General features: G+C 41.9%; 1 protein-coding gene across 2 annotated transcripts in view; it reads right to left on the bottom strand.

Annotated features, from left to right (window-relative positions):
- Window positions 1-22,576, bottom strand: part of LRRC1 (leucine rich repeat containing 1) — a 79,234-nt gene that overhangs the window by 42,229 nt on the left and 14,429 nt on the right. For both annotated transcript variants that reach the window (XM_061990752.1, XM_061990751.1), the window contains exons 2-3: window positions 19,621-19,738; window positions 687-765 (exon numbers count right to left, since the gene is read on the bottom strand). In XM_061990752.1, coding sequence (XP_061846736.1) covers window positions 687-765; window positions 19,621-19,738 — 197 coding nt within the window. The remainder of the gene's footprint in view (window positions 1-686; window positions 766-19,620; window positions 19,739-22,576) is intronic.

A 22,576-nucleotide genomic window follows, 5' to 3' on the forward strand; every position in this document is an offset into this window, starting at 1 on the left:
CAGTATTCCAAAGCTTTAACTAGCAGATCACCTCTTCCTTGCTACCTCTGGCCTCATTTCATTAGATAAATTTCTAATTCTTTAGCAAATGGAATAGAGAAATGTAAACAAAACTCAACTTCTATACTAAAAGTGTGCATAACCCCAAACCCCAGCTCATCAGAATGCAGGCCGACAGGAGCTGTAGCAGCCACTGACACATGCAGTGCATTTCTGCCACATGTTACTGCATGTCACTATGTCCCAATTGATGGGAGAGTGATGAAACACTAGTCCAAGCTTTAATCATTAGTAAAGCCATTATCTGCAGCAGCTGATCTAAAGTCTATGCCAAATCATCGGGGACCTGGATTTGTGCCAATGCATTTGTGCTAACTGTTACCTTATCTCTCCTAAGTATGAGCATGATTTTCCTATGCATTTAAGAAAAGGAATGACAATTACTTAAGAAACAATCACATTTACATTTTTCCTGGTTGGCTAACCAATTTTACCCTCTCCCAGGAAAGATGCACATCACTTTTTAAATGTGAACTTTTGCTGCGGTCTCTGACAGAGACAGACACTGTTGGCAAGATTTCATAGAGATCCTAGATCACAATATTAAGGGCTTATTTAAAATTGTAATTGTTACAGCAAGATTGTATTTCTAGTATAGCAAGTACTAAGAAGAAGGTGGAAGTTACCTAGTCAGTGGATTCCCACTGAAATCTGCTACCTGCAGTGCTCTGCAGAATGAGATGCTTTCTGGTATTTCAGGAATATCTGCAGAAGAAAAAAAAAGAAGGAAAAAAAAGATCAACAACTGTACTGCATCTACACTGATATTATTGCCTCATATTCTGTAATGTGCTACTGCAAGGAGTTATACTGGTATGTTTCAAGACATTTCAACATGCAAGACTGTTTCATATCCAAGTACATAGCTATCACAGAAGACGTTTTGAGCTCTTTCACATCTCATTTTCTCCTCTTGTTCCATGCTCTTCTTCCTAATCCTAAACTACTCACTTGTCCTTGGACTAATCTTTATCAGACTCTTCCCATCAAAAAAAACAAACAGACTGTCTGTGCTGGGACTGTCCTAAAGAACCAATTACAATCTGAACCTCTTGTGATTTGATCAACATACACCCACAATCTGTGCTGGCAGAAAGCAGCTGGGGAGGGAAAACAAGAGAAGGAAGATGAGAACGTGCAAGTCTCTTCACCTGTAACACATACACATGAAAGCATAACCACCCTCCCTCACACTAAAGCCAGGTAATTTGGAAATACTGTTCAAACTGACGGCTCCCAAATAAGTGCTAGTAAACTATTTCAGATTGCCAGAAAGTAATCAGAGATATTTGTATATGAAAATAGGTATTTTTTCAAGTACCTTCAACACAACATGTTTACCTACTGAAGTTAAGCTGCCTATTTTAAAAATAAAATTGTCTTCTGGGCCTCTTAAATCAACTTGTATCTCCCCAAATAGGCTTAGGCTGTGGGTCTTCTGTTTAAGTCCTTGTTCATTGTCATTAAGGTCCAGCAAAAATTAAACAAACATGTTTGGTTTCCTTGCTTAACAACTTAGATTTTTATGAATCATTTTGAAGAAAAGAAAAGAAAAGAAAAGAAAAGAAAAGAAAAGAAAAGAAAAGAAAAGAAAAGAAAAGAAAAGAAAAGAAAAGAAAAGAAAAGAAAAGAAAAGAAAAGAAAAGAAAAGAAAAGAAAAGAAAAGAAAAGAAAAGAAAAGAAAAGAAAAGAAAAGAAAAGAAAAGAAAAGAAAAGAAAAGAAAAGAAAAGAAAAGAGAAAAGAAAAGGAAAGAGACAAATCTTTAAAAATAAAATCAGACTACCATTTCCAAGTTTATCTCTATTTCCATTTTTTCTACAGAGCACTACCTCTATTCCATCTCCCCTCCTTGCTGTTGCCATCCCAAAGAATACTTTAGGGAAATATCTTCATCGATTTTACTCATGCCAAGCAGCACCACTGACCTCAGCAGCCATCAGTGGTCTAAATATGTTGAAAAGTATTTTTAAATTAGGTCTCTTCTTACCCAGTTGAGTAACTCAGAATTCACTACTTATGTATTTCATTCAGCTATTTCTCAAAAGAAAGCAGCAACGGAGGGACGAGGGTAGCAGACAGAAGAGTACCTGCTCATCAGGTGTATCTTCTGCCAGGTAATCTCAGCAAATGCATCCAATTTTGAATGATTCCTAGATCAGAACTGAACCCAGAGCCAGCAACAACATCTTCCAAACCCACAGATGACCAGTTGTGAACAATTAATGAAAGGGCAGTAGAAAAGCATTTCCTGGAAGCCGCCTTCTGTTTCCCATTGTCATGGTTTGACATGACAGCCTTTTCTGGTATGGGGGAAGGGGCTGCAAAGATGGCTCCTGCAAGAAGTTGCTCACAACTCTCCCCAGCTCAGAAAAGGCTCACTTCTGGGGCTGAGCCAATTAGACGCCTCCACGATCACTTTTTAAGAAGAAGCCGGAAGGGGAGGTGTTTTCCTCCATCTTCTTTCTTTCTTCTGCCCCTTCTTCTCTTCTTCTGGCTGGTGGTGGTGCAAGGAGTAGGAACGGTGAGAGGAACAACCATGCGGACTCCAAGGTCAGGGATGAAAGGGAGGAGGTGTACTGTAGCAGAGACTCCCCTGCATTCTGTGGAGAGAACTGGTGAAGCTGAGATTTATTTTCATTTCTTTAAAGACCCCGAGCCAGGGGCAGTGATTTTGGCCGGAGGAGGCCTTGTCCCGAAGGAGGGGCTCTTTATCACTATGGCCGGAGCAGGCCCTGTCCCGAGGAAGGGACCTTGCAAGTGCAGAAACTGCAACCGCGGTGAAGAATCCATACCAGAGATATTCACCAAGGACTGTGTCCCGTGTGAGGGAACCTGTATCGGCAGAAGCCGCAGCTGCTGGGAACAACCCACACCAGAGAAGTTTGTTAAGGACTGTGTTCCGGGGGAGGAACCCCGTGTTGGAGCAGGGGAAGAATGCCAGGTGTCATCCTCATCTGAGAAGAGAGAAGCGGCAAAGCCTATCTGTGAGAGACTGACCACATCCCCCACTCCCTGCCCCCCTGAGCCATTGGAGGGGGGAGGAGGTAGAGATATCAGGAGCAGTGAGCTGGGCCCGGGAAGAAAGGAGGGATGGGGGAGGGAGATCTTAAAGTGCTGGTTGTAATTTTCTCATCATCCTACTCCCTTTTTGCTTTTATTCTGTTCTGTTTCTTGTAGAATAAACTTTTCCTACTTTCCTCTCTAAGTCGAGTACTAGAGTCTGTTTTGCCCAGAACCATAATTGGCAGTGAGCTCTCCCTGCCCTTGTCTCAATCCACAACAATCTTGCTTATCTTTTTACTCCCATTTCACTGGGTCCTCCGCCATCTTAACGAGGGTGGGGGTGAATGGGGGCATCGAGCGAGAAACTGTCGTGGTGCTGTTGTGCTAGCTGGGCCAAACCACGACACCCATGAGTGGGAAGAGCTGGAGGGAAAGAAGGAAATGGGCACCCACAAATGGGTACCACTCCATCTCATCACCAAGAGGTGTGATCTCTTGGAATGGAAGTAAAACACTCTTGCCCCACAAACTCCAGTACTCCCAGTACACTCACCCTACATAGCTAGAAAACAGCCAGGTCAGATGAAGGAAGAGTTCCTAATCACAGTATGGTGGGGTTCTCCATCCCTCTTGAGCTGGAGAGCCCAGAACTGGACACAGGACTCCAGATGAGGCCTCACCAAGGCAGAGGAGAGGAGGAAAAGAACCTCCCTTAAGCTGCTGGCTACACTCTTCTTGATGCATCCCAGGATGTCACTGGCCTTCTTGGCCACAAGGGCACATTGATGGTTCATGGTTAGTTTATTGTCAGCCAGGACTCTCGGGTCTCTCTCTGCAGAGCTGCTCTCGAGCAGGTCAATCCCCAGTCTGTACTGGTGCATGGGGTTGTTCCTTCCCAGTTGCAGGACTCTGCCCAACTCTCAAGCTGGTCAAGATCCAGCTGAATGGCAGCACAGCCTTCTGGGGAATCAGCCAGGCCTCCCAGTTTGGTGTCATCAGAGAACTTGCTGAGGGAACACTCTGACCCCTTATCCAAGTCATTGATGAAGATGTTGAACAAGACTGGCCCCAGAACCAATTCCTGTGGATCTCCACTGGTAACAGGCCTCCAACTTGACTTAGCTCAGTTGATCACCAACCTTTGGGTTCTATCATCCAGTCAGCTCTCCATCCACCTCAGCATCCACTCACCCAAGCCACATTGCCTGAGATTTTCAACATTGATTGTTGTGGGAGACAGTGTCAAAGGCCTTGCTGAAGTCAAGGCAGATGACATCCACTGCTCTCCCCTCATTTAGTCAGCCAGTTACACTCTCACAGAAGGCTATCAGGTTGATCAAGCAGGATTTCCCCTTGGTGAAGCCATGTTGAATCACTCTGATAACCATCTTTTCCTTCATATGTTTAGTGACAACATTCAGGATGAGTTGTTCTATCACCCTTCCAGGGATGGAGGTAAGGCTGACCAGCCTGTAGTTTCCTGGGTTGTCCTTCTTGTCGTTTGTGAAAAACAAAGTGACATTGGCCTTGCTCCAGTCCTCAGGCAACTCATCATCCTGCCCTGTCAAACTGCAGTCAGTGAAGAAGGTCCCATTGTCATAAAAACAAAAACCTTCTCGTTGGCATCAACCTCTAAGTCGGGAGCTAACTTACATGGTTTTTCTATTATTGACTGCCTCCTTTCCTCTGTCAGGCAGAATGGACAAGAAGATAACTCAAGCCCCCCTACCTTTCACTTGCTTTCCCAAGGTTTTATAATCCTCCTTGACTTTGGAATTGTCATGATTCATTACACTGTTCATACCTACATGGAAGAGAAGTAGGGGACAGTAGCCCGCATCCCTCCTAACTCTCAGTCACATCTCTGATCTTGGCTCCCAGCACTTTCATTTTAAGTGGAGGCAGGTATCTGTTGTTGGAACCATCTATCAATCTCTGGCTCTGCTCCTCTGATACTTCAGAGCCTACTAGCAGTTTCTTGCAGCTCTTTTACCTGATGCTGCAGCTCTTGGACATTTCATGGATTGCTTAAAAGTAGCAAGGAAGAAGCTCTTCAAGTTGAAGCCCCATAGCCATGGCTGCAACCTTCAAAGCCTTAGAGATGATGAGGTATCACACATATTTACCTTACCAGGTGTATCTAAATACCCCCTGCAGCCTGCCTGCACTGAAGTATCCGTGCTACCCATCTGCATCTGGGTGGATGCATCCATCTTCTGCAGGGCATTTTCCTTCTGAGCCCTGGCTTTAGCTTGCAGGTGAACGCTCACCATCTTGTCAGCTTGAGACTGAAGAACTCCCCTGGGCTGTGGCCCTTTGTGCAGGTAGCAGTTTGCTCCCTGACCATCCGCCCTGCTCACCCTGCCCGCACAAACTGCCACGCCACGCTCCTGATTGCCACACCGTCTGAGGGCCATTTAAATCTCCCACAGTCACTTTGGCTCCACATCACAGAACCGTTTTGGCTGGAAGAGACCTTTAAGATCATCGAGTCCAGCCTTTGTCCCAGCCCTATCAACCACTAGACCATTTCCCTAAGTGCAACATCCACTTCCAGGGACAGTGACTCCAGCACCTCCCTGGGCAGCCCGTTCCAATGCCTGTCAATCCTTTCAGGAAAGAAATTCCTCCTCATAGCCAGCCTGAACCTCCCCTGGCGCAACTTGAGGCCATTTCCTCTTCTTCTATTGCTTGTCATTAGGGAGAAAAGACCCACCCACACCTCACTACAACATTCTTTCAGATAGTTGTAGAGAATGATAAGGTCTCCCCTGAGCCTTCTTTTCTCCAGGCTAAACAGCCCCAGATCCCTCAGCCACTCCTCATATAAGACATGCTCCAAATCCTTTACTAGCTTGGTAGCCTGCCTCTGGATCCTCTCCAGCACCTAAATGTCCTTCTTGTAGAGAGGGGCCCAAAACTGGACAAAGTATTCAAGATGCAGCCTCACCAAAGCTGAGTATAGGGGAATGATCACCTCCCTGCTCCTATTGACAATACTGTTCCTGATCCAGGCCAGGATGCCATTGGCCTTCTTGGCCACCTGGGCACAAGGCTGGCTCCTGTTCAGATGCTGTCAATCAACACTCCCAGGTCCCTCTCTGTTTGGCAGCTTTCCAGCCACTCTTCCCCAAGCCTGTAGCACTGCTGGGGGTTGTTGTGGCCCAAGTGCAGGACCCAGCACTTGTTCTTATTGAAACTCATGGCATTGGCCTAGCCATCCAGCCTGACAGCACCATCCCCATGCCAAGAGCTGCTGGCTCCTGGCAGGTCTCTTCACTGCTCCTCCTCTTTCCCTGCTCCAGGAACCCCCTGCTCTCTCCAAAAGGCCACTCAGTCACAAAAATCAAGCCTCACTGGTGCCATGTGTTTCACCAACAGAACTACTGATCATAGGTAGCTCTGGAGTGCTCTAATCATTAACCTCAGAAATACACTGCATATTCAGAAGACATATTCACTGTGACTAAATATCAAAATAATGAATAAGAGAGGTGAACACCCACAATGCAACATATCAAACCACCAAGCTGCACTTCTGCAGCACCAAATAAAGCCACTTAGGGTGAGGTTTGCATGGAGCGGTGTGCACAGCACAAACACTTCCCTCCCTGGTGAAAGAGAATAAATGACTTTTAAATCTGCGCAAACCCTAAGGCCTATCAATAGCAGCAGTTGTCACATAACATGGAATTGATGACTTCAGAGATTAAGTCCTATCACAGAGGTTTTATACCTACCCACTCCTTCATAATAGCTTTGGTATTTGATGGGAAATAGTCAATGAAAGGCTCAGACAGCCGGCAGTGCTTGACCTGGAGAGGATTCAGGGGGAACTTCATCAACATGCATCAATATCCAGAGGGAGAGTGCAAAGAGGATAGAGATAGGCTCTCACCAGTGGTCTCCAGTGCAAGACCAGAAGCAACAGGCACAAATGAAAACTGAAACACAAAAGGTTGCCTCTGAACATCAGGAATCACTGTACAGGTCACTGAGCACTGGCATAGCTTGCCCAGAGGGGCTGTGGAGTCTCCACCTTTGGAGATACACAAAAGCCAGCTGGACATAATCCTGAGCAATCAGCTCTGAAAGTTCCTGCTTAAGCAGGGGTTAGACCAGATGACTTCCAAAGGTCGATTTCAATCTCAGCCATTCTGTGAGTCTGTGATCTTTCCTAGAAACCCAAGAGCAATGAGATAAATCCAGAGTCAAACTATTAGTTGAGGCCTTTGATATTAGAAGAGACAGGTCACACTGAGTTCCCAAATTGGGATTAAGTGAGCAAGTCTCTCTGTGGCAGCTTACCTCACAGAAGGACCAGATCACCGGTGAGACAGGAGCCCAATGCAAAGGCCAAAAAGGCATGGGGGAACTACTGGGGACCCTGCACAGGGGGCATCAGGCCAGAGAGCAACCAAGCCTCACAGTCAGGCTCTTCAAACCTCTTCATGGGTTTCATCTAAAGCTTGAGTCCAGCATAACACACACCAGTGGTACAGCCAACCATTAGATCATCCAAAGAACCTCTTAAGTAGCTGTCAAACAACCACAGGAGCTACAAAGCTTCCAAATCGAAATCAGAGACACTTCAACAACCAGCATATATTTCTAAGTGTCACATTTACAAGTGGCTCTGCTGAACTCACTAGAGGACTCAAAACTTCTCACTTTATTCCTTTTGAAATGGTGGGGACAAACAGGTCTGAAAAGTGCATGTAAGTAACTAAAATGAAAAACAGAAGTTTCATTAAGATTGCTTGATTAAACTATGACCTTAAAAATATAAATTCTTGTAACACTTGAAGTACTTAAAAGCATTTGCCTGTCACTAACACTCTAGGAAGTAAAAGAACTGGTGTTACTGAAGGGACATTGCTCTGTCTTGCAAAATAGATGGCAAATAAACTAATATTTCTTTTTTCTAAACATTCATGTAGAAGCATTCGCTTCTACATGCAAACAGTACGCACAAAGAGAAACCTTCCCTTCCATTACAAAGAAATACACATAAAATAAATAAATATATAAATATAAAAATTGCATTTACAGACAGCAAAGCTGATAGTTTTACCCATTCCATGATTGCCATCTGCAGAAGATTGAATTTATACTGCAGGATTATTGACAGACATCCTACATGCACTCAGACATTGTTACCTCTACCTTGCATTAAAGCAATGACAAATACTGAAACTGAAATTGGCTAACTAGGAGCAAGTAAGGAATATGTCATCCACTATTTAGTCTTCATAACATCCTTCCCTGGATATCTGACTAGAAAAGTCCAGAAAAGGGATATCGCTATTTCGAAGCATTTGAGGACTCAGTTCAGTTCTTTGCAACCAAGACAAGCGTCCACAACTTTTATACAAGTATATACATAGTCATACAATTCTTTCATGTACAGATACACACTTGTGTGTGTGAATCATTCTCCCAGATTAAAAACAAACAAACAAAAAACAAACAAAAGAATCCCACAAAAATCAAAGCTCAAATAGAAGTAATGATCCTAGTTTGTTTGGGGGGAAAAAAATATATACATAAAACTGAAACATATAAAGCAGAAGATAAACTTAAGTCCTCAATGGCAAAGTTTATAAGACTAATCATGCTACTGATTTCCTCAACTGCCATACTAAAAATAATTTTTCTTCTACTTCTGATGATGGATTGTGAAAATCAGAAAATACTCCTCAACAAAAATATTCTGATAAGCTTTTTCTGTCAACAAGTCTTGGGCATCATCTGTAAAATCTAATAGGTATCTGAGCTAAGTAAAAATTACTCCAATATAAGATAGTACTTGAAACACAGCAGTACAAGCACTGCTTGTAGCTTTGATGCATTTGCAAATTACTAAGTTTGTTTTGAAAATTAAACATGCTTTCAAAGTCAAGATATTCCAGACTATGGAGTCACTACATGAGCAAAAAAATTTCAATGAGAAATGGTAACAGGAACAAGGTATTTTGCATGTAAAATGCATTTTCCTTCCCTCACTGATACACCATTATTTTTCTCCTCCATCTAACTGGACAAATGACAGACAAAAAAATTCAGTGCAACAGCCTGAACTCAGGATCATTTATTCAGTTCAACAAGGGTTTTAATTGCAAGGCATTTTAAAAAGATTTTGCAGGTAAAACATTACAAAATCATAAGCAGACATTTTATGACTATATGTGAAGACTACTGTAATATTGTGCTGAAGAAATGAACTCAGAGATGAAAGGGAAGGACCATTTTAGTATATGGCAAAAAAACCTGGAGTGATAATTACAGTAGAGGATGGTCTGTAATAGAAGCACTGACATAATCAACTGAAATGCAATAGAAGACACTAAAATATATAAAGAAGTACTCCTGTCTCTTGATGGATTAAGCAGCTTTCAGCATCATCGTTAACTACTTGATTTCATTACAGACATTAACACATATATATCTTCCAATATCATTAAAGTCAAATACTTTTCTTGCCACTGCAGGATAACCAGCTCAAATCCTACTTAAATATCTAGGATGCTTCTAATGCTACACATTGACGAATGCTTTACACTTACATGATGCCCCAGATGTTCTGGCATAGAGATTGTGCAGCATTGCTAATAATAAAACCATAAACCAAGCATAAGCCTTGTGACGTGGGACAATACAAATACACTAGCAGCAAAAAGAAGTCATGCCAGTAGAACTGGATAAAAGTCAAGCTTGGCAGTCATGAATATAAGAGGGCATTCCCCCCTCCCTCTGCCCAATTCATAATACTTTTTCAGATATTTATTATCTAGTTTGTACAAGAATTTGCTAATTATCTAGCAATCCCTGTACTAGTGACTTAAGAGGTAAGTTTGACACTAGGGAATTCTGAACTGTCTGAATGAGAAAACTACTTCTAAAAATACTTTTATTTGGTGCTAATATTTTCTTCTTCTTCCCCCATCCCTCCCAAAGATTTTTACAGCTACACCTCTCAATCCTAGTTTTCCCACTGGCTGGCAGAGCAGGCAGAGAAGACAAACTTCTTTTTAAATGGATCAATCTTTTGTATGGCATATTTTTACAGCATTTTATATTGTATTTTGAGAACTAACAATATTTTTTTTTGTCTATCCAAAGACAACATGGCCAGCATCCTTCACGCATTCTGTAACAGTGAACATAATTTCCAATACCTAATGAATATCAAGCTGGGATATGGCTGGGAAGGTCCTAGGCTGTGATAGGGCTACCAAACAAGAGCTACTCCAACAGTAGACTCTAGCTCAAAGTAAAAAGTCTATTTTCCAGCCATGAAGGCAACACAGAGCACTGTGCTTCAGGGGCCTGGAGCTGGCAGACCATCTATACCCCAACGGAAGTCAACTGAATAGTCCTGATCTTGATAATCACAGTGGAAGACCTATCATCAGATAGATAAAACACAAGCCAAACACCTTAACTGCTTAATGATTAGCAATTCATAAATGTATTAAGCAGTTGATTAGTTTACACCAGATATATACCCAGGGAGCCCATTCCAGACTCAAAAGCCTGTGAATCTGTGCAGTATTATCCCTCAGGAGAGAGGTAATCAACAGTGAATCAGATTTCATCCATCCAATTCAATACACAGAAGGTTTTACTCCCTGCATCTTCTCACACATAAAATACACAATATCTCATATAATACATCACACAAACACACAAAAAGACCCATTGAAGCACTAAGCATTGTAGTGTTGGATTTAGGATCCTAAATGCTCACTTCCACAGAGGTTTCTCTGTGCAACTCACCATTTCAGAGGGGTTCTTGAGATGCCTGCCCTTGGGAAAGCACTCCAGCTCTGCTCTCCATCTCCTTCACCTTCCAAACATGGAAGGAAGGAAACTACACAGTTAGTCAAATACCTTGCAAGAAGGAATTTGTGCTGCAAATATTTGTGTATCTTTGCTAAGTGCCCTTCAGCTGGAAAGCTCAGACGAGCAGGCTGCTGTCTCATAAACACCACCACACATCTCTCTATCCTCCCAAAGGCAGCCAAGTACAGCTCCTGGAGGTTCTGTCTCTCGAGGGGGAAAGGATGGAGGAAGGTTACTCATCCTCTCCTTCCACTTCCACATTAAGATCATGACACATACAATGATCAGACTGGCTTCTTTTATTCTAAAAACCAGAACACTTTGCTTCCTAGCCCTGAAGGCTGAAGTAATCAATCTCTTTAGGTAAAGTGCTACAGTTTCTTAGGCACAATGTGACAGAAGTCACATGGTTCTTGCAAAGTCTGTACTGATTTGGGTTTTCTCAATTCAACCCCTTACAGTATAATTAACAAGAAACTGAAGACAGGTAAACATCTCATTCCTCCTCCTCACTGCCTCTGGACACATCCGTTTTCCAAGTTAGGAGAGGAGCAGGGAAAACTGCATTTCATGGACACAAAGATAGATATTAGGCATGCTACTTAAAAGAAAACTGTGCAGGGACATAAAAGCAAGCTGCTTTTTTAACAGCTAGTGTGTGGTAAATCAACACACGGTCTTTTTCAGCTGCAGGAAGAAGCTGTAGCAGAGGATCAGGAGCTGTAAATTGGAAGCACAAAGGAAAAAAAAGGGAGGGGTGGGGAAGGAAGTTCAAAGTTCAGATCACAAGGAAAAAATAGTTCCAGGTAAACTAAGTGGAAAAGCCCAGGTTTGGCGAAGAATTTAAGCCTTATGTCTTTTTATTGATACATGCTAATGAAGAGTTAAACAAAGCTAGGAACCATGTTTATAAGGATTTCTATCTTGGAGCTCGAGGCTGGCACTAATGAAATATTTTTAGTCTGAGAAGCAAGATGTAAAAACTACTATTCTACCTATGAAGTTGTGAGTAACAAGAAAGTGTATAAAGTGTTTCAACAGCAAAGTGACAGATTTATTGTATTAATTCTTCAGCAACTTTATAGTTATGGCATCTAACTTCTCAATAAATAACAAACCAAAACCTGAAGCAACTCTGTGGATACAAGAACTAACACCACCTGTTTGTGGATTGCCATTTTATGATCTCTAATCTAGATTATCCAGAAATGAAGTATTTATTTTATGTTACTCCCATATGGATCGCCTAATATTTAATGCTTGAGTTGGTCTGATACTTCAGCAGGCCAAAGTTTTCTATCTCTAACTTGTCCAGCTGCTTTCAGAAAACAAACAAACAAAACACATAACATAAAAAAATCCAAACCATGAAACTGCCCAAACAAAATCAAACAAAAAACCCCTTCAAAATCCATAGCCTTCTCTTGACTTTGGATGAAGCCACCATTGCTAGATATGTAGGCAAGCACATTAGCAAATTTTCCTTAGGAAAAACAGTTACATCTGGGAGAATACACCATGATGGAAAAATCCACTTTTCTGTAATCCATTTAAAAATAACACCTTCTAAACTTCTCTAATTAGATTGTTCCATCATGAGATTTCACTTATCTTTTCTTTCCTAATCACAGTCAGCATGTGCTGCTTCTTCCTTCCCCTCCCTGATGAGGCTTGCCCAGTGACAAGGTCCAATCTTTCCTCTATCACCTTACTTCTCCTGCTGCATATAAAGCTTACCTCCTCCCCCAAATTACCAAGATCAAACTCATTTTAGTGACACAAATTCCAGTAAGAATTTCTACACGTCTGTGGGACTCTGCCATTCTCCAGAATCTCAAAGCAATTTGCAGTATGTTTCTTTCTTCCCCAGTACCCTGCTTTGTACATCGATCCCTAAGCTTTATACATAAGACATGAAAAAGTTAATGTATTTTAAGCACAGTCCTTAAACTAATCTCAAGGTAGGAATGAGAGATAATACAAAGAAAATATATGCCACTAGAAATTAGTGTTAAAAAACAGCAGAACTACAATCAAATAACCATTTCAAAGACTGAAAAACTCTTATCACCTCCAAATGTGCAAGAAGCAGCCTTGCTCTCATTAGCACCAAAAAGAACTTCAAAAACCAACCAAACGCCAAAACAAAATAAAACCTTTCAACACTACAAAAACAAAAAACTGTCACTGGCTTGACCCAGGCCAAAGCTGAAGATCACCTGCAATAGTGCTCTACCACCCTAGAAACCACAATAATTCTCAGTTCCAAAGCCTCACGGCTTTTAAGTGTTTAAAACCAGGGCTGCACTAAGTGTGTTCACAGGATGCTTCACTGGACCACATAAGACATGTCCATACAGGAGTAGGAGAGCAATTCTGGTTTGTCCTAAGGTGTTCACCTAGACACAAAGCAGTTCAGAAGGCAAATAAGTAACATCCATCAGATGCATATTTAACAAAAAAAAAGATGGCTCTACCAACCATACTGCCTCACAGCACTGCTTGCTGGCTTCCTTTTCTTCTTGTCCACTGAGCAAGAAAGTGTCGACTCACATTTATTACTCAGTATTCCGTGTTTTGCTATTTACCACCAGACTCATACCAGTATATTTATGTCAGAGCAGCTAGTGGCAGACAGAGAAGAATATTTCACAGAGGCCTCTGCTCAGATGCTTGGAAGTGCAGCAGAGGTGGACAGCCAGATCCAAGTAGAGCCTACAGGGCAAAAGGCCCCAGCTGTTAGATGAGAGAGCCCAGAGGAAGCTGCAGGACAGGACCAGAAAACTTGGAGTGCTTCTGTCTGATGAGCTTATGTCCTCACTGTAAAATAGCTGGATCACCAGCCCAGGCTGAATTGAAATGAGCATTCAAATCTTTCTTCTGTCTGTATTTCTAGTTTGAAAACAGTTATCTTGCTTTTGGTAGTGGGCAGGAAAGTTGGGACATTGTCTGAGAGCAGAGAGTTGAACTAAAACCAGAAAGAATTATGAGCATGCATTGATACAAACGAGAGAGAACTGTAGAAAAGATTACACACTGCTCTTCCATGGCATAGACAAATGCTCAGCAGGTCAGCTGACACCTACTAACCCAGTCTTCTAAGGAAGCTTTAAATGACTTTTTGAATAAAATGTACCTATCACATCATAGACAATCATTGTGGTGTCCTGAGGATTACTAAGATCTCAAAGATCTTAGTTAAAAATAAGGTTTATAGAGCTTTAAGCATATTGGCCTACAGCTGCTAAGGACTGACCTTCAAAACCTGGGACACTGCTGAGACTGTCAGCCTTGCATAGCAGCAGCTCTCTCTTTATACTACAGTGTTGTGACTACTGCAGTGCTTCTGAGGAATCTTCTCTGCTGTTAGGGTAATTCTGAAGTAGCATATTTCTCTTTTGTGAAATCTGTACTTATTTTCAAATAAATGAATTTTTGCCATAACATGGAAACTGTCTTGAGAGAGGGTTTTGCAATGAAAATATCCTGATGTCACACAACTTCTGTCCAGAACAACTGCACTACCAATATAGTCATAAACTCAATTTAATCAGAAACTGCAGAAATGGATAGCACCTAATATATTATAGGGCCAGAATCCATCTCTACAATAGCTATGAAACTCTACACATTAAACCAACAGTATTGTTCCTGTTGGATATCAAAGTAAAGAACTATGTTGAGATTTTGGTATCAAGCATCATGCAGAGTCAAATAAGCCTTAACAAGATCTGCCCACACACAGATTTCCTTAGCAGATGCCACAGCAAACCCATCACTCCTCAGGTCATGAAGTAACAGATCTCAAATTCACTGACAGCAGAGTCAGCAACAGAACCAGCATAATCCATCCACAAAGATTATCAAAATCCATTTAATTCTCCCATTGCATACATACCTGCATTTTTGAGACCTGGGGCTTGAACTGAAGACCAAACCACGTAGTCGTGGAGTGCTTCCATGGACAAATTGCTAATTTCAATCCCCTTACCTGCTGCCAGATAGAAGGCCACTACAGACAGATAGTGCACATCTGCTGGTATACAGCAACTGCTCTGAAGCTACAGGCTTGCATGACCAAGCCCTTGGTAGGCATGTCCAATGGATGCAACAGCAGAGAAGCTTGCCAGGCTTTTATCAGAGAGACAGAGCAACACACAGCACATGCAGGAGTGCAAGAGGCTCACCTCCTACATAAGCAGGAGGGTTAGTCTTCATCCGAGCAGGAGTGGGCAGCATGATGGTTCAAATCTCACTCCTGTAGCTCAGAAGGGGGGGAAATCCACCCCAGTGTGAAAGTTCACAGTTATTTTCTTCTTATTTTAAAAGGGATGAATGAAACAAGCTGCTGACAACCTGTCAGAGGCTAGAAAAGGTATAGGACATTAAAAAAAAAAAAAAATCTAGACTTCCATACCATACCTATTAAAAGAAACCAGGTGTAGGGTAGTAACTCCTTTCAAATAAAGGTACTACAATTATATTAAGACCTTCAGGGCATTTTAAGGAGCATGTAATACCATAGCAAAAATGTATCAATGGAATCTGGAGGATTTAATATTTGTCAAAGGCAAACAAAATAACAGTTCTTGGAGAAGAGGGATACTAAAAAGGAACGCACAAAGTCTGCAAGAACACAGCATATAGATGTAGCATACATAATCCCAAATAGCGGCATACATTAAATTAACTACAGAAACTTTATGCATTACTCCTCCTGTCTGGAAGAAGTTACAGAACAAGAAAAGCCATTAACATTTTAATGAATCTAGGGCCCTAGGCTCTAAGGATTCAGCCTCCAGGGGTTGCACAGAGGAAAAGGTGGAAGGGATTCAAGGGAGGAAATCTCTGCAGGATGAGCAGCATGGGTAGCCACCTGCTGTAATTCCCAGGGATCTCAAACAAGCTGCAAGTACTTTGGGAAATAAGGAAGCCTAATGAAGTGTCAGTCAAGGCACAAGTTAAAAAATATGCAGAAATTTGAGCACATCTTTCCTCCTTTGGAGACTGCACTTCTTTTCTGAATCACAGAGTCTTTCAAGACTCATCTCAGAGAGGGCCCAAGTGCTGTGGGGAAAAAAAATAGCACGTAGACACTTCTGACTGTGCCTAGAGCAGAATCTGTCCTCTATCATATAGAGCAAAGGCTTGTGCTGAAACTCCATGCAAAGCACAGAAACCCTACCCAGACTTCAAGGATGTCAAACAAGGACGCTCCAGCAATCCAGTGTCCTTGCACTATTCACAGTCATGCAAGAATCCAGGAAAAGATTTACCCAAGCTTAGAGAGTCTGAGGGAATCAGCAGTAGTTTCAGACACACAGAAGTTGAGCATCTATCTTGAAAGATTCTACAGAGAGCACTCCAAGTCTCAGACGTGTTTTGCCAGCAACTCAAAAGCTTGGGCATCCACTGTTGAAATCCTACTAGTCTGTCTTTTTTAGCTGCAGAACTACTAGTAAGTACACCAGCTTTTTGAACAGCCAAAAACAAAGGGGTAGAGATAAACTGCATTGCCGAATAACATTCAAAGTATTCACCATCACTATGCTGTTTTCTCAGCACAGCTCCCCTGCCCTCTGATATTCCCACCCTTGATTCATCCACTCAGCCTTTGTTTAAGTAACAGTCTCAACCAGACTAGAAAAGCACAGTGGGGTTGCCTACTAGGAATTCTGCATGAACACATGGCCCTGCAGAGGCATAAGAAATAGCATCAACATGCAAATGATCCAGGAAAGTTTAAGGTTATATGGCTCCTAGGCTTCCTCAAATCCTCCTCCTTCTGCACCACTAAGGCTCACACCTTACCCTCCCCAGACTTCTCTCACGTACACCCAAGATCACAGGAGGATCAAGTTTACATCTGCTGAAGATTTCTGCATTTTACTTGAAGGATTTTTGCAGCTCTAGATTCACTTATTAACCAAACCAAACATTGCTCAGAGGATGTAGTACACTGTTAACAAATACCAGCATGTCTCAGGCATTTTAAGGCAGTTGGGAATTTAATAAAGGCACACTTTTCCATGTTCACCTTCCCAGAGTGCCCATGAACTAGGGCTGCTTACGCAGAGAGTAAGGCTGCATTGCAGAGGCATCCAGTGCTACCTCTGAGGAGTCAGGAGGGATTCTGCCTGGGAGAAAGGATCCCACCTCCAGACAACACACCTCACTGCTGCACAAAACGCAGTTGGACTGCTGCAGCCTGAAGTGCCTTTAAGTCCAGCTGTGTGACACACCCTGCAGTAGCTCATAGACATTCAAAGGTCACAGGCTGACGAAAGGATTAGAATGTATCAAAGTATGACATGTTACCATTTTATTAGGAGGGAAATGGAAGTACTTTGTTTATTCAAAACCCTTTCCTCCTCCTCCTGTGATGCGAGGTTAAAATATAAAGGGCTGCTCCTGTACACAGAACATTAAATGAATTTAGATTTGCGTTTTTAAACTCTTGAGGAAACGGAATGGGCAGAACTGAAAGCAATTAGTGCACCGAACCAGACAGCTAAAACAACAACAAAAAAAATCCATCACAGAACAATGATCTCTTCTATCCCAAGTTCAGATGTCACCATCACACTTTCCTATTCATGCAGCACACTGCGTTTTGAAAAGCTGGGCTGTTTTTCTCTGCCTGAAAGGAATACAAAGAGTTCCTATTTTTTTTTTTTTTCCTAAGTACTTCAGTAGTTAAAAAAGCAAAAACTGATACAGTACAAACCACTGAATGGCCAACCAACCTTTGGCAGGTTGAGAATCTGAGATACCAGAAGGTAAGTTCAAAATGCAAAGCTAAGAAATGAAAATACTGTAAACCTCTGATATCTTATGTGGGAATTCCCCTGCAGCATCTCAGATGGTGTGTGTTTTGCCTTTTAATTTTAAGATCTGTGAGATGACCATAACATGACCAAAGAGCAGAAAGTTACATCAGTCATCTGCCATGGCCTCCCTGCATCTACTTCGCACGGTGCGTTTTTCACTTGAAGAGTCAAGTCATGCAATAACTGTGACACAGAAGGAAGCAGTATCATTCACTTTCTGCAGTGAACCACAGAGAAGAGAAAGTAATGTAATAAAATGGGTGATTAACACTGAACCTTGGATATAAGAAAGCAACTGCTCCCTGCCACCTGCATTAGTCCAATCCATCACTTGAGAAAACACTTCCCTGTGTAGTAACTTCTAATGACACACACACATTTACCCAACCATAAATGTTCACACCATCTGTTCTCGTTACAGTTGAGCTCTCAAGCCAACTTCCGAGTCAGGCTGATGGGAGCTCACGTGGCTCTGATCCACCAGCTCTTCTGCAGATAGTTATTCATTTCCAAAGAGAATTACTACGCCAACAGAGTGCTTCCTTTTGTACAAGCTCTGTCACAGACAGCATCCATCTCAGCCAAGTTCAGTAGCCAAAATACTGGGCTGACTAATGCTCATGTAGTTCTAAAATGTTTTAACTAATGTGTTCCTTCTGTCTCTCAGGTGGATTTCTTTGCCAGTTTTCCTCTCTTACAAGGTTTTGCAAATGTGCACAAAATTATATGGTTCACTGAAATTTTCCAGCAACTGCCTGGAGACTCATTATGCTTCATCAACTATATTATCAGATAAAGATGGCATTAAGAGTACCAAACAAATAAAGATGCAAATTTCAGACACTCACAGGAAGGTGAAGTGGACACTCATTGTTCTTCAGTAGCAAAGAGACAATGTGAAGTCAAATCGTAAAGAAAAAAAAGGCTCCTCATTACACTATTTTGTCTCTTGAATATGCAGTTACATTTCTTATTTATTTACAAGGTTACGCAACTGTGCTCTCTCCTACCCCATCCATCACACCTCAGAGAGCATTTTATGCATAACCACAGCATAGGAGGCAAAAATAGCTGACAGTTGCTCTAATTTGGTAACAGAGAACCGCTGTTTCTAGATCACTGGGTCATAAGGCTGCTTAAAGGTGACCCATCAGCCCCTGAACTTCTTGCAGAACTGGTAAGTTCACCAGGCCACAAAAGAAAAAAAAAAAAAAAATGTTTTCACAGTTCAGGACAATATAAGGAGCAAACATTATAACCAAACTATAAACTCCTGTGGTTTCCAACAACACATTTTCAAAGACAGTTTCTCCCAGCATCCTTTTCGGAATCCGTCTCCGCAGGTGAGAAACAGACTGATTGTTTTTCCAGAGGTACAACTAGAAATAGGAGCACTCTGCCTCCTGCTAATCACATGTAAAGCAGAGAGTAGAGATAAAGAACTGGACTGCTAATCTAGGGGCAGCCTTTTTTTTTTTGACAGAAAGCAGCTTTTTTACTTGCAATCTCCTTTTTTTTTTTGTTTTTCCTTTCCCCTCCTTAACTGCTAAACAGCTCAGAGAGCTTGGGCAAAGAAATCAACACTGTGACAGCTACACGTAGAAAAGCAGAATGTAAAGCATTCTCTAACTGGAAAATAAAGCAGGTTCTCAGAAAGGCAGAGCTACAGTTAAGCGTTATTTTATTACTGTTTTTCCACCGCCAGCTCTCCTCTGCCCTTCCCCTGCCCCCCATCTAGAACTACAGGCAAACCCATCAGTTACACGGAAAAGCATTCTGCAGGACAGAGATAGCAACTTCAGAGACAGAAAAACCCTACTAACCCAGTTTTACAGACCCTGTCACAGGACAGTACAGAAACAAATTAAAGTTGGAGCTTACCATTTCGAGACAAATCAAGTTCCACCAGCTGCATGAAATTTGCTATTTCTGGAGGAAGCCGCTGGATTTCATTATCACTAAGTCCAAGTTTCCGCAACTTCACAAGTTGGAAAAAAGGCTGAAAGAGAGAAAAAAAAAATCCCGTGTCAGAAAGTACTCCCATAACTCACATATAAGCACAATAAATGATGAGTAATAACTGGTTTTGGTTTAATTGTTGCACGCAAACAGACGATAATCTGTGTTTTTAGGTAAAACTCAAATTTATTTTAAAAAAAACCCACAAAAAATCTGTAAAGCTTGCTATTAAAGATCACAGCAGACAGACACTAGTGAAATGCAGAGTGCTTGCTTCAAAATCATTAGTGGGATGAGGTTATCCAGCAGGGTAATTAAATGCATCCTAATTACACACTGGGGCTCATTAGGAAGCTAATACAGAGACACTTCTAAAGGACAATCCAGAAAACCCACAGAGAAGGGCTGCCAAGGTTTTCTTTACCAGCAAATGCCATGACCAACTAGGTTACAGAGCCAGTCTCCTTCAGGAAGACTTTCTTTCTAGCATTGTACAGGCTCCATGACCCAGTTTCAGAAGGACTAACGAAAGTTTGGCAGTATACATGCAATCCCAGGTCTTCCCACCTTGAGGAAAAGCCCAACCCAGTGCTGTCTCTACAGTGAGGACATGAGCACACAACGCAGACAGGATGCTAACTTTCCCTGACCCCCAGCTATGGACTCAGAGTCTCTGGCAGCCCCCAAGACAAAAAAAACCCAAAAAAAAACCAAAAAATCAAGACAGGCCAAGCTGCGAGTCAAGTTAAAGCCGGCATGGGAGCAGCTGATGAACAAAAGACAAAATAGTCGTTAAAAACATATTGAGATGTAGGCATCCATATGAAAGCTGGAGTGACATTATCTCATCACAGCTTTCCTCTCTCCTAGGCAGGTCTTCAAATTAAAGGTGAGCCAGCAATGTGCCCTGTGGCCAAGAAAGCCAATGGCATCCTGGGATGCAGCAAGAAGAGTGTGGCCAGCAGGTTGAAGGAGGTTCTCCTCCCCCTCTACTCTGCCCTAGTGAGGCCTCATCTGGAGTCCTCTGTCCAGTTCTGGGTTCCCCAGCCCAAGAAAGACAGGGATCTGCTGAAGAGAGTCCAGCGCAGGGTCACCAAGGGACTGAAGCATCTTTCTTAAGAGGAAAGGCCACTTAGCCTGGATAAGAGATGATTGAGGGAGAATCTTATCAACACTTTTCAGTACCTAAAGTTCACGTATGAGAGAATAGGATCAGTCTTTTTTCTGTAGTGCTCAGTGACAAGACACAACAATAATGGGCACACCAATCCAGAACACAGGAGGTTCTCCTTGAACAGGAAAACAATTTTCCTGTTCAGGTGAGGAAGCCCTGGCACAGGCTGCCCAGGGAGGGTGTGGAGTCTGCTTCTCTGGAGGTTTTCAGAACCCACCTGGACATGTTCCTGTGTGACCTGATCTAGGTGGATCTGCTTTAGCAGAGGGTTGGACTAGATGATCTCTAGAGATCCCCTCCAACCCTGCCCATTCTAATTTTGTGAATGAGACTGACTGCAAGCAGTGAAGATTTGTGCAGAATTAAATGACTTCATATATAAGGCATCCTGACCGTAACTGACCAGACTCCTAGAATTTTGAGCAAGTTTTGTGCCCTAGACTGCACAGGCATTTTTGGTCAGCAGTCAGAACTTGTGTCTGAGTCCATATGGATGGCTCCCCTCGAGGCATGTGCTGAGTGCCCATACTCTCAAGGAGTTTTGCCTCTCAGGGTAACTGAAAGATGTTAGTAATTTTGGGATATCTGCTTGTATTTAATCACCTGTGATACTTCCTTGGAAATCAGCACCATTTTTTAAATTACTATTTTAATTTATTTTGATGCTGCAGTGTGTGCTCTCAATGTCACTCAAATCCATCTTACACTGACAAAAAAAGCAGCAGTAGGACAGGCAGCCTACTAGGACACAGGTAAAAGCAGTCTTACGAGTCTGTATTATTACACAGATTTTCAGCTTTAGTTTGAGTGTCTTAAAGACTGATTTATGATCTTGGTTTTAAGTGCAAGGTTTTGCAACCTCAGCACCAGTCTTTCATTATACACTGTTCCTTGTCACAGGAAAACAAATCACCACTGAAATTAATGTGTTCTCCCTCAAAAACATGAGCTCTTTTCAGGGAATAAGAAGGAGAGAGTTTTAAAAAGTTCCAACAGCCAAAAGATGCACCTGAATGTAAAAATTCAAAGGCATTTTTTGAGTCATAATGGCACTCCTTCCCACCCAAGTATTAAAGCCCTTTGATAACTGAGTTTAAATTGTGACAAGAAGATAAAAAGAAAACCTTTAAAATTCCCAATGTCGAAATTCCAAATATTACAATTAAAATATGCACTCTTTTTTTAATCCTTCTGTCCTCACAAGACCTATAACTGCATTTTCGTATCATTAACTTTTTTTATCTTCTAAAACAAATGTATCCCTTTTGCTAAATGTTTATTAACATGACTAAACCAAGAATCCATCAGAAGCATAGAGATGCATTTAAAAATACTTCCATGTAAACACAGCAGGAGTAAACTCCACAGAAGAGATCCCAATCTATTCTAACACTGTCCAAAATAAATACTTGCCAAAAAGTATTCCTCAGCCAGTGTGTGGCTACTTAACTACATGACAGCTATAAATATTGATGTTCTACTACAAATCATCTCATAAGCAACAGTTGTCCTTGTTAGAGATGCTCTACAATAGCAAGTGAGAAAAGGCACAAGGAACGTGGTTAAAAGACAGAGAGAACATGGTTAAAAGACAGAATGGTCATCAAAAAGCGTTTAAAGGCTTGGCATTGCTAGGAAGGTTTGAAGACTCTCAATGCACAACATGTTAGTGCTGCATATATTTATTAAATGTGCAGAGCACAT

The sequence above is a fragment of the Colius striatus genome, chromosome 2, assembly GCF_028858725.1.
Source record: "Colius striatus isolate bColStr4 chromosome 2, bColStr4.1.hap1, whole genome shotgun sequence".
Classification (NCBI taxonomy): domain Eukaryota; kingdom Metazoa; phylum Chordata; class Aves; order Coliiformes; family Coliidae; genus Colius; species Colius striatus.